This window comes from Schistocerca gregaria, chromosome 6 (assembly GCF_023897955.1).
Source record: "Schistocerca gregaria isolate iqSchGreg1 chromosome 6, iqSchGreg1.2, whole genome shotgun sequence".
Lineage (NCBI taxonomy): Eukaryota > Metazoa > Arthropoda > Insecta > Orthoptera > Acrididae > Schistocerca > Schistocerca gregaria.
Genome location: NC_064925.1, coordinates 134589357 through 134603739, shown reverse-complemented (window position 1 = coordinate 134603739; position 14383 = coordinate 134589357). Strand labels below are relative to the sequence as shown.

The 14383-nt window shown below is 41.2% G+C and overlaps 1 protein-coding gene across 1 annotated transcript in view; it reads left to right on the top strand.

The window, feature by feature from the left end:
- LOC126278372 (uncharacterized) overlaps positions 1 to 14383 on the top strand; it is a 538771-nt gene that overhangs the window by 328502 nt on the left and 195886 nt on the right. The window contains exon 3 of the mRNA XM_049978444.1: positions 5326 to 5461. Within this exon, the coding sequence (XP_049834401.1) occupies positions 5326 to 5461 (136 nt within the window). The remainder of the gene's footprint in view (positions 1 to 5325; positions 5462 to 14383) is intronic.

The following is a 14383-nucleotide window of genomic DNA, read 5'->3' as shown; positions in this document are numbered from 1 at the left end:
GAATCATGCCTCGGGATTGGCTGTGTGTGATGTCCTTAGGTTAGTTAGGTTCAAGTAGTTCTAAGTTCTAGGAGACTGATGACCTCAGATGTTAAGTCCCATAGTGTTCAGAGCCGTTTGAACCACTTTTGAACCAGACGTGCACCAGTCTTTATTGACTTGCTCAATTTCTGAACCTGTGTCTCTTTAATAAATACTCAAACTTTTCTGTGACTGTTTGTCTGTATATGTATCTCATATCTGCTGATTTCCGTCCCATCAGAATAATTCTTTCTGGTACATTGATTTCTTTTTTGTGCGAGAGTGAACGTTACTTTGGCCCCATTACTGGTGTAATTTGATTAATGGATGCTGCTAAAATGGAAATTATTTGGAACATTGTTCCAAACCACTGAGTTATTCCAACTGCTCTCCATTTTAGCGACATCTGTGAAAGAAATTAAACCAATACTGTGGAAAAGTGACTTATTATGTTCTGGACAATCAAATTATTTTGCAGTATGAAACCAGTTTCCAATTAAAAATTTTAGAGTATCTGCCTTTGTAACCTGTCGTGCTGCAAATTTGATGTTTATTTCTTAAGGTATTATCGCTTTACTACGGTTTTTATCCTATTTTAATCTGAACCGCGACCTATCACGCTACGATCTCCCGGTAAATCCGAATTCTCAATAAAATAATTGGGCTTCCTTTGCACTTTTTCAAAATCGACTCCCTTCCGCCTCCTCATTGTGGCGCTGAGCTGCCAACTTAGATGTCTGATGTCCCCATTTAAGACGAACAGCTTTTATTACAACCTTTTTTGAATGCGATTTGCAATTTTCCAGAATTCCAGAAACAGTGTATGTAACAAAATTTCCAATACGAGAAAGTGGGGAGGAGAACAGAATCGCAACATGAGAACACTTTATCGTCCGAAATTAGGCACACTGAACGAAAATGCCGTCAGTTCGGTGAAGAATTCTCTTCAGGTTCGCCATATCCTGCTGAATTGCGAGGATGTTGATTCCCACGTTTCACTCGCTGTTCATCTTGGATGACGATAGTGCCAGCAGCGTACTCATTATGCAGATGTAGATGAAGTATAGGTGACCGACAATCGCGTATGCCGTTGTAAGAAATTGTGTTTATCGAACCACGAGTCTCAAAATGTTCGGTGGATGCAGTTATTACGTCGCAAACTGATGAGGGTCTGCAGCTCGTGGTCTAGGGGCTAGCATTGCTGCCTGTGGATCACGGGGACCCGGGTTCGTTTCCCGGCCGAGTTGGTTATTTTCTCTGTCCGGGGACTGGGTGTCGGTATTGTCATCATCATCATCATCATCACCACCACCACTCGTGACAGTGGCTAGACTGGATGGTGTAAAAAATTGGACTGTGCAAAAATTGGGACATTGTACGGCCGCTGATGACCGCGCAGTTGAGCGCCCCACAAACCAAACATCATTACCATCGCAAACTGATGGAGACAGAATTGCGTTCAACAACAACAACAGTTACTGTTAGGTTTCAAACTGACTGTCATTTTAGATTCCGTTGCCTGTTTATTAGTATCTTTTTTTAGAACCACTGGCTGCAAATGGTACACCACGCAGGGTGATGTACCAACAAACAGACCAACTTCAATCATGTTCTTACCATGGTCACGCCGCCACACAGTAGATCCTTTCTTCTATTCCTCATATCCCTTATCGACCCAACATACCCTGCTAATATAATCTTCCCGACCATTACTTACGTAGCGGTGATGGCTCACACGGCTGGCACCATTTTTATAGCGCTCCACAGCAGCCGGTGTTCTCTTTCTCGGGGGCACCTAATATATAGACCAACTACTTATAATTTGTAATGTTTTATTACCTTGTGACTTCTTCTCTTCACTGTTTTTCGATATTTTCCTCTTCCAACCGATCCTAACAACAACCTGCTCATTTCTTATCAGTCCACTTAATTTTCAACACAGCCACACTTCCAGCCACGCTGCGCTCCTAACAAACACTCTCAGAAATTTCTTACTCAACTTAGGGCCGATGTTCAATGGTAGTACGCTTCTCTTGCGCAGCAGACTTTTAAATCACGGCAGACACAGCCTGTTTATATCATTTTGAAAAGGTAAGACGCTTAGGCTGTTAGTCCTTTGTTTATAGGCAAGACCGGTTTCGGATTATTTTAGCTGCACCATCAGGTGGAATAAAATGGTTCCGATCGAGGAAAGAAATTGGATGACGCAGCGTTCAAAGTAAGCAATTTACACAAAGTAGAGGACGTCATAAAGTAACACAGAACGATCCCGTTATACCAGTAACAGTATCTGGTCAGCTATTACGGTCTCCCCCCACACCTAAATAGTGATTAAAGCACTGTCCGTATATGATCACCTACGGGATAACGTGGAATTTGAGCACCTAGCGGTTCCTCATACGCCTCACAACATATCGTGTACGAGACATACTCGCATACCATAAGCTGCTCAGATTAAACGCTTCTCGTAGAGGATCATATGCGGTCTGTGCTTTCATCACTGTTTCGGTGTATGGGGATCCCGCTTGTTCGCCAGATACTGTTAGTCACAGCATCACAGGAGCGTTCTATGTCTGACAGTGTCTATAAATACTTATAGCTGAAGTGGTCTTATCTTCTGAAAACGCTTGTTTGGCCAGGAAAGCCCCTTTTACTTGTGCTACTCTGTTCTACATGTCTTCCTTGCTTTATCCGCCGTGTGTTGCTTTGCTTCAGAGGTAGCTGAATTGGTTAAAATCATCTACATCATAGTTCCCAATTCTGATGCTAAGGTTATTGCCACCCTCATTTCTACTTCTCTTCACTACTTTAGTCTTCTTAAGAATCCATACATCGACCGGTAAAGACGAAAATCTTATAGGATTACTTTTCTGTCGGTTTCTCTGTCCGACTGTTAAAAACCCTCTTTTTACAGGTCCTGGTAGACGTATTAAGTTGAAATTTCTCTCACATTCTGAGTTGTACGGTCCCTTTACGGTGTAAAAATGTTGTAGCTTTAGAATTCAGTGCATCAAAAGATACGGCCACTAGTGTCACATATTTTGATACTCGCAAACTCAAAACCTATAAGGTACTTGCCGTCGATGTAGAATCATGAAATTTGGCAAGAAGCTGAGCTTCAGAATAAAACTAAAAGGAAACATCCGAAAATTGTTAATTTGCAGTCGTATCACACGAAAAGAAATTCATTTGTTATCCGACTACAGATTTAAAGTTAAAACATTTTCGAAAGTCTTTGGAATTGGCGGGACCAATACCTTCCCAGTATCAGCATCCATAATAGGCAAAAATCGTTGAGATTGTCGATTCCCATGATGGAAGAAATGTCCATATAAAGAAATGAGATTGTATACGGAAGCCTCAGAGCGTAGGCGCTACTCGCATATAGCCAAATTTTTCGCACTGAATTTGATACGTCACGTTCGTACGTAGTAGACGATGCAAGTTTCCAGATTAAGTGCAGCGTTGGTTATCTGAATGAGTGACTGAAAGCGGGATGCGAGTCCGAAATTTACTAAAAAAACCTAGATAAATTAAACACTGTAATATCACATGTTAGGCCGTGCGGTTCTACGCGCTTCAGTTTGGAACATCGTGACCGCTACGGCCGCAGGTTCAAATCCTGCCTCGGGCATGGTTGTGTGTGATGTCCTTAGGTTAGTTAGGTTTAAGTAGTTCTAAGTTGTAGGGGACTGATGACCAGTGCTCAGAGCCATTAGAACCATTTTATCACATGTTATTACGGAAATCACTGTAACAGATACTGTGCCGTGTGTAGGGACCAAAGGCGTTACTCCTCGCATAAGAAAAGCAGAGATTATCATTGCACCATTTCTCATTTTTGCTATCTCTGTTGATGAAAATAATGTTAAGGACTCCGATTTTGTTGTTGCTCTGATAAAGGCGAAGGAACTTATAACCATGAATATTACGTATTACAACTCTATAGTAAAAGATGTATTTAAGGAATAAGTAAGTGATTGCTCATCTTGCGTAAATAACTAGGTGACACTCGAACGTAAATATTACTTTTTCTAGTCATTCTAATGGCTGTAGAAAGGCTACACTAGGTCGACGTTGAGTTGGAGAGACGCTGGGCAGATCGGCGAACGAACGTGCAAATAAACACCGCCACTATCAATGGACTCAAGAGCACGCAACAAGAAATCTGCCACAGCCCTTTACTAACATATTGCCACACGAAAAAACACACACAAGTCAATTGTCAATTGACATTCCAGTACACCATTAAAAAACCAAGAATACATGCTAATCTGGTCTACAAAACCATAAAATACCATAAAGGTAACAAATGTAACACCTTTCACGACTTGCGGGTTAGTGCATACAAAGCAGTACCAGGAGAGATCTATTGTCGTTGGACGTATGGTTAGCATGTTGTCATAGTCTCCAGCCGTTGATGCGAGTTGATGAATGAAGGTGATGCCACTAATTCCTTATTCAGCAGTTGCTCATAGGCTGAACGGATCCATTTCAGAACTCCATTCCTCAGAAAAGTCTGAAGTCATATGGGAAATCGAACTCGGGCTCTTCGGCATCAAATGCAGTGACGCTAACAATTAGACTACGGAGAAATAAATATTAATAAATAAAACAAAAACAATAATTTGAATCAATGCACCTGCTACTTATGGAGAAGTACTTTATCGGTTTTATGTACCTAGAAATAAAATTCTCCTTAGAATTCAAATCGACATGTAATAAAAAAATAATGCATATTGTGATAAACTGGCCGACAAAAAGAATACTGAGTTGCATAAAACTATGAACATTATTTCACTTGTGTAACGTTTCAAAATCTAAAACTCGATTTTGTGTGGAAATCACAGAGCTCGTTTTTTCCGCTGATTTGTTTTCTTAGCGTATTGGCGTTTATTCCGTGGTATACTCAAGATTCGGCAAATTTATATCTGTTTCATTTAATTTTGCGGCCGGATGGCCATCGTGTTGTCACATAGTTATTTGTGCAAGGAAGGGAAGTTGTTTTGCCACCTGTCAGTGTATGATGTAACACATTGTTGTGTTTGTGATCGTATGTCAACTGTTTGTATACAACATTTTCTGAGCCGGAAATTAGAGACCAGCCCAGTATTTGCCTAAACGAGTGTGGGAAAGTACCTAAGAACCACCCGGGGGCTGCCAGAACACCAGTTAACGGTTGCGAATTCCCCCACGCAGATTCGATCTGGGTCTGGCTCATACTTGTGTCTCGCGGGCTAGCACGCTGCGCTGTACGAGCGTATCCTGTAAGTTGCTGTTACACGCGCAATGTTTTTGTTGTAGCGCAACGAGAGCGACGAGCGGCAGCTGATGCTTCGCGGGCTCAAGTTCGAGGCGTCGGGCATCTACACGTGCGAGGTGTCAACGATAGCGCCCATCTTCACCCGCAGCTCCGAGGAGGCGGAGGTCATCGTGATCCGTAAGTAGGAGCCGCGGCTGCCGGCGATTACACCCCGTAGCGAGCATATCCACCTGGCTGTCTGCCTTCTGTTTATATTTCTTATCCCCGTTTTAAGTTTACTGTCCTCCTATGGTGATGATGGCTCGTAGTGGTACGGTAGTCAGCCCTTCGGCCTAACAGAATTACCAGATAGGATAAATCTGTAATGTAAACAAATAAACAATACTCTTGCGGATTAAATCCTGAAGATAACAAGGAGAGAATCATTAAATCACGGAAAGCTCATAGAACTGCAGGTAACAGGTAGAATAAAAAATCAATATGTCGCAATACGAAATTAAACCATTACAGCACAGTAGTCAAAGATGAAACGTTATATGCGATAGAGGCAGATAATTAACAGAAGTTGTAGCAAAAGAAGAAACGGAAGTACTGAAGGGAATCTGGATGAGACGAAAGTCTAATGAGTTACACAAAAATTGTGAGAAAACCTCGAACACTTTCAGGAAAAGATGATTACCACTTTATCAACATGAATGCTAATAGACTGATCAAAGAGATTCTCTACTTTGTCGCCTGTATCAAAGTAAAAAAAAATCTTGAAACTGAAAATGATCCTTAGGAAATCAACGTTAGTAACAAAATTCTACACAACAGATCCTCATTCAAAAATTTAATTGAAAGGCATCAGTTTAAATCAAACCAAGTCTTGCCAAGTCTTACATCTAAGAGAACAGGAACTGAAGAAGGTAAGAAAACAACAGTGAGGAGGTGAGGAACCTTTGCTAGAAGAAGAAACCAAGTACATCGGGGAAATAAGTTCAAGAGTGCTCTTTAGCAGAGCCTACAAATGTAAAAAGGGCAGAATAGATTGTCACCATTATTTCTTAATTTCAGATTAGGAAAAATGGTAATGATCTGGAATTTCGAAGGAAAAAGTAACAAAACTGAACCAACTATTGTGGGAAGAAATGAAATACAATTAAAATAAACTGACTGGCTACTGCAGATATTTTACGCGACTTTCAGAAAAGGTGAGAGAAACAGTCAGTCCAATAAGTCTTCCTGGAAAAAATAGCGAATACGAATGACATAAAAATTTCAGTAAAACAACAAAATTCATGAGAAACATGAAAAATGCACCTAAATTCAAGGACACACAAATAGATGAAATGCAACGAGTTAGTACATTTAAATATCTTGGGTATACTATGTAGCACATTGGTCTAGATAAATGTACAGCAGATGAACACTTAATAAAATGGAAAGAACATGGGGTGTGACCGAATATCTATAACGAGAAATGCAACTCAAGAAAAACAAAACTAAAATACTATACAGTGGCAAGACCTGAATCTTTATCTGCATATGAATGTTTAACGACGAACTATTAGCTACACGGAATTGCCGTACTTGAAATGCGGATCGCTAGAAAAATAGTGGATGCAATAAAAGCTACAGACGATTGGAAAATGATTAATAAATAGCTGCACGAAAATTAGATTAGATTAGAAAACAGAGGTTCTCAATAGAGAGAAAATCATAAAATAGTATTTGATGCAGTAAAACCACATCACTCGTTTGTATACGTAGTAACTGATCTGACTGTCTCCATGTACTTGATGGAGAAGATCACAGTATACAAAAGTCGTTCGCCTCTCCATAACTCTCCATTCCGTTGCTTCAACTCAAAAATTCAATTGAGACGATTTCCATCGAACGGGGAATATACCAGTGTTGCATCACGTATCATCCGCCGCAGCGCTGGTGATGGAAGTCGTTTTCTCACTGAACCAGTAATGTGTCCGAGCCACCCAGACAGATTCTTTAAATAATCGAACTCCAACACGTAAAGTAGCTTCAAACGACTTATTTCTTTATAACTTTACTGTGTTAACCCAAGCAATACTAAGATCTGTTCCATAACACATCTTAACAAGTGTGGGACTGGGGTGCTTTATACTCACACAAAAAGAAAACGATATTTGTTCTTTAATTATATTAACGAGATACTTTTTGAAGTTCTGATGTGTAGATAGGGAACACAGCCTGAAAATACCTTTTAGCACTTCAGTAACTTGTACTACTGCCTTTACGACCACCACAAAAAACTTCCTTAGTTTTGTTGACTTTAGCTCTCAACATAATTTTCAAAGTGAAAATGAAGTGTAAGCAAGGTCCCGAACCCGTAAATATTTAATACAAGATTCGTTAGAGAAAGTGACTTATGCTTGGGAGACTTAAACATGTGTATAACTCGAATTCCTTTCTCTCTAACCCCACCCTATGGGAAGAGAGGGAGAGTTTTAGTTTTAGCGAATCGAAATTTACGAAGTAAATAAGTATTTTTATTTTCCTTGACCATTTTCCATGCAGAAATGGGTACATGGATTTTCTTGAATTACAGCGCCAACTACCTTGAATAAAACCAAATGTTTAAGATTAAATGTACGTTTTTTTATGTAGAATCTGAGTCTGCAATAAAAAATGGGGGTTAACATTTGAAAATTTAAAGTTGCCTCCCGCCCCACCCTCAGGGGGCTGGGGTGATGGGCTAATTTTAGCACCAGCAGATGCCCTCCAAAATAATCAACTTTGGATTTTACACATTTTTTCGTGAGAAGCTTATTTTTCGAGTTATCCTGGTTTGTCAAAATTTACCAGGCAACGTTCAGTCAGCACTGTGTGATAGGGTAACTATTTAGCAGTTTCGTAATGTACATGGTGTGGCCATAAAATAACAGAACCAATGCTGTTGTAGAGTAACTACGCAAGAGCCGAAGGAGAGTCACCAGTTGCTGTAAAGCATGAAGCCTTCTTAATCGAATGCAGCATCTCTGGTGTCTGGCTTCGCCAGTGGAGGAATAGTTATATTATTTTGCCGGAAAAATGAGCAACGTAGTAACTAAGCAACGAACTGAATGGTTCAAATGGCTCTGAGCACTATGCGACCTAACTTCTGAGGTAATCAGTCGCCTAGAACTTAGAACAAATTAAACCTAACTGACATAAGGACACCACACACTTCAATGCCCGAGGCAGGATTCGAACCTGCGCCCGGAGCGGTCGCTCGGCTCCAGACTGTAGCGCCCAGAACCGCACGGCCACTCCGGCCGGCAGCAACGAATTGACTTGAAGTTTCACATGAAACTTGGAATAACAGCTACTGAAACCTACTTTTTACAAAGAGAAGTATTGTGAAGAATGTTTACCATTTACCCTGGATTTTGAGTGGTTCAAGTGCTTACAAGGATGCCCTTCAACATCAAAAACTGTTGGAAACATCGAAAAACAGGTAATCTTATTCGATCTGATCGTTGGTTGAGTATTCGATCGATTGATGAAACAATAGAAACTGACAAACAAAGCGTAAGATCAACTGAATATGGGAAAAGTGTGTCCGAACATGGTGCCGAAATCTCACGACCGAACAAAAAGAAGCCCGAGAAGATGTTTGTAATGACACTTTGAATACCACTGAAAATGACCCTTATTTCTTCGAAAGAGTGATAACATGTGACGGAACTTTGTTTTTCGCTTATCATCCAGCAATTCAGCGCCAGTCCATGCATTTGAAGGGCCCAACTTCAGAGACACCGAAACGAGCTGGAATGAGCAAATCAAGAGCCAAAGAAATGATTATTTTTTCGTTTTTGTTTCGTTATTCATGGAATTGTGTATCTTGATTGGTATCCTGAAGGTCGAACTATTAATCATTATTATCTCGATATGAATATGGGGTGTGTTCTTTCGGCCATGTCCGAAAGAACAGATGTCATTGGTGACCGTGCAGAGCTCTAGAATAAAATTAAAATTAAATTTATACCATTAGCTGCTGATGGGCGTTGATATATATCAACGGGGACAGTTGAAAATATATACCCCGACCGGGATTCGAACCTGGGATTTCCTGCTTATAGTCCACACACTACATTCGTAGTGTCCAAAGGAACAGATGCTATCTTCATATCGTTAAAGCTAACCGACTGATGACCTTTTTCAGTGCGGATGCACACAATTTGCCTGAACTCTTACGGGACTCGGTGGATTGTCTACCGCGAGTAATGGGTGTAATGACAGAGACACTACGAATGTACTGTGCGGACTATAAGTTGGGAATGTGGGACTCACTGGGAGATAAATCCCTGCAGTCGCGCTATCCTGTGTGCCTTTGGTGGCTCAGATGGGCTGTCCGCAGCCCGTGGTCATGCGGTAGCGTTCTCGCTTCCCGCGCACGGGTTCCCGGGTTCGATTCCCGGCGGGGTCAAGGATTTTCTCTGCCTCGTGATGACTGGGTGTTGTGTGCCAGCACGGTAGCTCATCGTGTACGGTCCGAGGGTAGCTGCCCTCCGTAAAAAAAAAAAAAAAAAAAAAAAAAAGAGTTAATCGATCAACAACGAACTTAAACGGGTGTCTTACGACGTCCGCCCCGAGCAGATGCAACGAACGAAACCGAACAAAATGAGATGAATTTAAAAAAAAATCGATAGAGCATCTGCTATTTAAGCAGGAGATCTCGGGTTCAATTACCGGTCGAAGCATACATTTTCATCTGTCCCCGTTGATATATATCAAACGCTTGTCAGCAGCTAATGATATTAATTGAATTGTAATTTCATTATTATTTTGAGGTTCACGGTCATCTCCAGCAGAAAGTAAGAAAAAAACGAGCCCACTGTGGAAGAACATGTCACAGGTTCTGCATCAGGACAAACACAAGCTCATACAGTACAGTTGTCTAGCTAATTACAGCTCCCAATGTTAGACCACTTTCTTATTCTCCTCACCTAGCACCATTTGAATAATCTATTCCTCGAGGGCAACTTTGCGATGGAAGGAACAAGATTTCAGTCCGTTGAAGCAGTTAAAGAAAAATCGGGACACTTCGTCAAGGGACGCAGAGAGGAAGACTTGTAGAACTTTTTTTCATCAATTCAGAGTTTTCATGGAGCGTTGTAGAGATAGAGGAGTGTATTGACGGTGAGAAGAACTAAAGTTATATGATTTTGAAATAAAATGTTTTACAGCAATAGTCCCTTTATTTAACAGCCGGACCTCGTGGAATAGGTGTGCGCTCTCAAAATAGCAATGCAATCGTTCTGAGCTCCGCAAAACCACAGGACGGCCACCGTTTCATCTCCCAGCGGGATATCACACAGAGCACTGCACTGTGACCCAGGCAGGGGATGGTATTCACTGGCGGACAGCGGTATGGGCAGTAACTCAACTCCGCGTTCATGAAATGCTTCGCTGAATGCCGGCAGGAGGGACGCCGCTGTTCGCTACTTGCATTCAGTGACTCAGTCGGTATGGCCGCGTAGGACACAGCGGCACGGGAGCTATTGCCGTGTGCGTGTACATGAATACCTTCCTGCAGAACTCTCCGAGTATACGGCATACGGACTAGGATTGGGCGAAGTGTACATAGGAATGAAACAGGTATAGTTCCTATCTAAAAATGCACATCAAAGTTTCAATATTCCTGTGATGGTTCAAATGGCTCTGAGCACTATGGGACTTAACATCTGAGGTCATCAGTCCCCTAGAACTTAGAACTACTTAAACCTAACCAACCTAAGGACACCACACACATCCAAGCAGGATTCGAACCAGCGACCATAGCGGTCGCGCGGTTCTAGACTGTAGCGCCTAGAACCGCTCGGTCACACAAGCCTGCAGTTGCATTCATGGCTGAAGGCCTCATTGACCAGAAATTCAAATATTTGTCGGCTTAAGGCCCCAATGGTAATAACTTATAAACAATTGGATGGCTGAAGGATTAGATAGCAGATCCTTACTAAAATATTATAAGAAAAGGACAATCATACTAAGAGACAATATCTAATTTGAAATTCCTAAGAGAAATTGCATTCACGGCTAAAGGCCTCCCTCATTAACAATCATCGTAATCTGACCAAATCAAGAGAGAAGTGCTCCTCGGATAGTGCTCCAAAGATGAACCTAGGAAAGTCGCTCAACTACGTAAATGATGGGTCAGGCAGCCAAGAGTTGTATTCACTTAACCGGATGGCAACTCAAACTAATAACAGTTTAAACGGTGGCCAACACTCTTGCAACATCTACCTTACGTCTGATACCCAACGCAAAGATGGAATAACCCAGGTAAGGCGGAATTGGTGGACAAAACTGCGTCTTCTGAATCCGGTTTTTAGAACATCAAGAAGTAGAAGGACCCACTACGACCAAAGAAGTCCAAAAGAAACAAGTATCCAAACCACAATCAAGGAGGATGTCGAACTACACGCCTTACCGGATAGCAGCGGCAAGGTGAGGAAAGGTACACTGCCGCGAAAATACGCTAACCACCAGGGCAGGTAACTGGGGCGTTAGCGGCCACTAGGCAGGAAAATACCGCTGGTTGAACTTCATCAATAAACACAAAGAATTCAGTAATTAATAATAAAAGGTGGAGGATGGCTATTTAATTACGCCAACTCTAAACACTCCACTCATTGCTCATCTCAGAGACCCTGCGAGAAGCAACGCGCGAACAAAGGGCGTTATCTAAAAATAACGGAGTTTTCACTACTGGGTTAATGTTCACTCAACTCAAACATCCTGGCTCCTGTGGAGGACGAGGTTGTGGCCCTCGCAACTACAGCCCTTCAATCCGGCAATGCCTGCATGCCACTAACAGTCCCGGCATGAGTTCACATTGTCAGACCTCACCGCTGCTCCATCCCAGCCGAGATGACTAACCCACCCAATCTGGAAAACACCTTAGGTCCCATGGTACTAGATATCGATAAACGCTGCTGCTGCCACTCGTCGACTGACAACGCTAGCAAATGTAGTGGCGCTAGTAAACACGAGAAGAAAACGAGACTCCACTGTTCCTATTACACGATGCCAACCTACCAACGGCACCAACGGGAGCCGCACACGGCTGACACAGTTTGCAGACAGCATCCACATACAGCAGTGGGTGTATCTGCAAAATTCCATCATCGTACAAGACATAATTCAGGAGATATGTCATGATAAACATTTAGGTGCATGAAAAACTAGCTTCTGCTAAAAAATGGCGGGCAGTAAATCTTCAACATCATGCACGACGTTTAAAAGTATTACTTTCTAGTACTTCCTCAATTTGCAACACACTTTTCCGACGCTATCTACATGTATCACCGAATGTACCTGCAAAATTATATCATTGCACGAAACATAGTTCGGAAGATATAACGTCGTAAACATTCAGCTGCGTGATAAACTTGCTTTTGCTTAAAATGGAGCGCATATTACCAACACGACATTCATCAATTGTTTAGTAATGAGAGCACCTGACGTGCTCTAACAAACTTAACCCTAATTTATAATATTTTCTTAACATTTTCTCGCTTACATACTTCACATCAAATATTTAACTCCTAACGTTTGCATCTGTTTTACAATAGGAGTTCGATTCTTTAAAGTACTGGAGGTTTACTGCTATGCTGTAATATGTGAATAGTGTTTTATGTCTCTACAATGACAAGTTGAAACTCGAACAAGTAACAATAACAAGACAATTAAAATCCTGAGTGTCATAAACTTAAAGAAAGAATACTATTACCGTCGAAAAAGTCATCATAAAAGATCAGTGCAGTACAAATCGCTGCATCCCTATGCCCGAAAATATTTTTCATAAAGAAAATGAACGACGCGTGAAATTAATTGTGTTCGGCGCGACGTTGGCCAACAGCAGTAGAGAGATTCCGTATGTCAGCGGTTTTCAATCGTCAACTTCACTGGAGGACCAGATATTTAAAGGACTGTATTATGGTTCAGATCTGTTCAACATATGTAGAGAAGCGCTTGAAGAGCTTATTTCACTAGTGGTAGATGTCCATTTTTGTTCATTTTGAGCTACAGAAACCTGAAGTTAAATGAGCGCTGAAAAATCTACAGTTAAGATACTAGAAATATTCAAGCATATGTTTTATTGCTAGTGATGAACCTTTATTTTTGTTAGACAACATTCCATTAGAACTACTGATGGCCTTGGGAGAGCCACTCCTGACAAAACCCTACCATCTGGTGAGCAAGATGTATGAGACAGGCGAAATACCCTCAGACTTCAAGAAGAATATAATAATTCCCATCCCAAAGAAAGCAGGTGCTGACAGATGTGAAAATTACCGAACTATCAGTTTAATAAGTCACAGCTGCAGAATACTAACACGAATTCTTTACAGACACGTGAGGCAATACTGACCTTACGACTTATCTTAGAAGAAAGATTAAGAAAAGGCAAACCTACGTTTCTAGCATTTGTAGACTTAGAGAAAGCTTTTGACAATGTTGACTGGAATACTCTCTTTCAAATTCTGAAAGTGGCAGGGGTAAAATACAGGGAGCGAAAGGCTATTTACAGTTTGTACAGAAATCAGATAGCAGTTATTAGAGTCGAGGGGCATGATAGGGAAGCAGTGGTTGGGAAAGGAGTGAGACAGGGTTTTAGCCTCTCTCCGATGTTATTCAATCTGTATATTGAGCAAGCAGTAAAGGAAACAAAAGAAAAATTTGGAGTAGGTATTAAAATTCATGGAGAAGAAGTAAAAACTTTGAGGTTCGCCGATGACATTGTAATTCTGTCAGAGACGGCAAAGGACTTGGAAGAGCAGTTGAACGGAATGGACAGTGTCTTGAAAGGAGGATATAAGATGAACATCAACAAAAGCAAAACGAGTAAAATGGAATGTAGTCAAATTATATCGGGTGATGCTGAGGGAATTAGATTAGGAAATGAGACACTTAAAGTAGTAAAGGAGTTTTGCTATTTAGGAAGTAAAATAACAGATGATGGTCGAAGTAGAGAGGATATAAAATGTAGACTGGCAATGGCCAGGAAAGGGTTTCTGAAGAAGAGAAATTTGTTAACATCGAATATAGATTTATGCATCAGGAAGATGTTTCTGAAAGTATTTGTAGGGAGTGTAA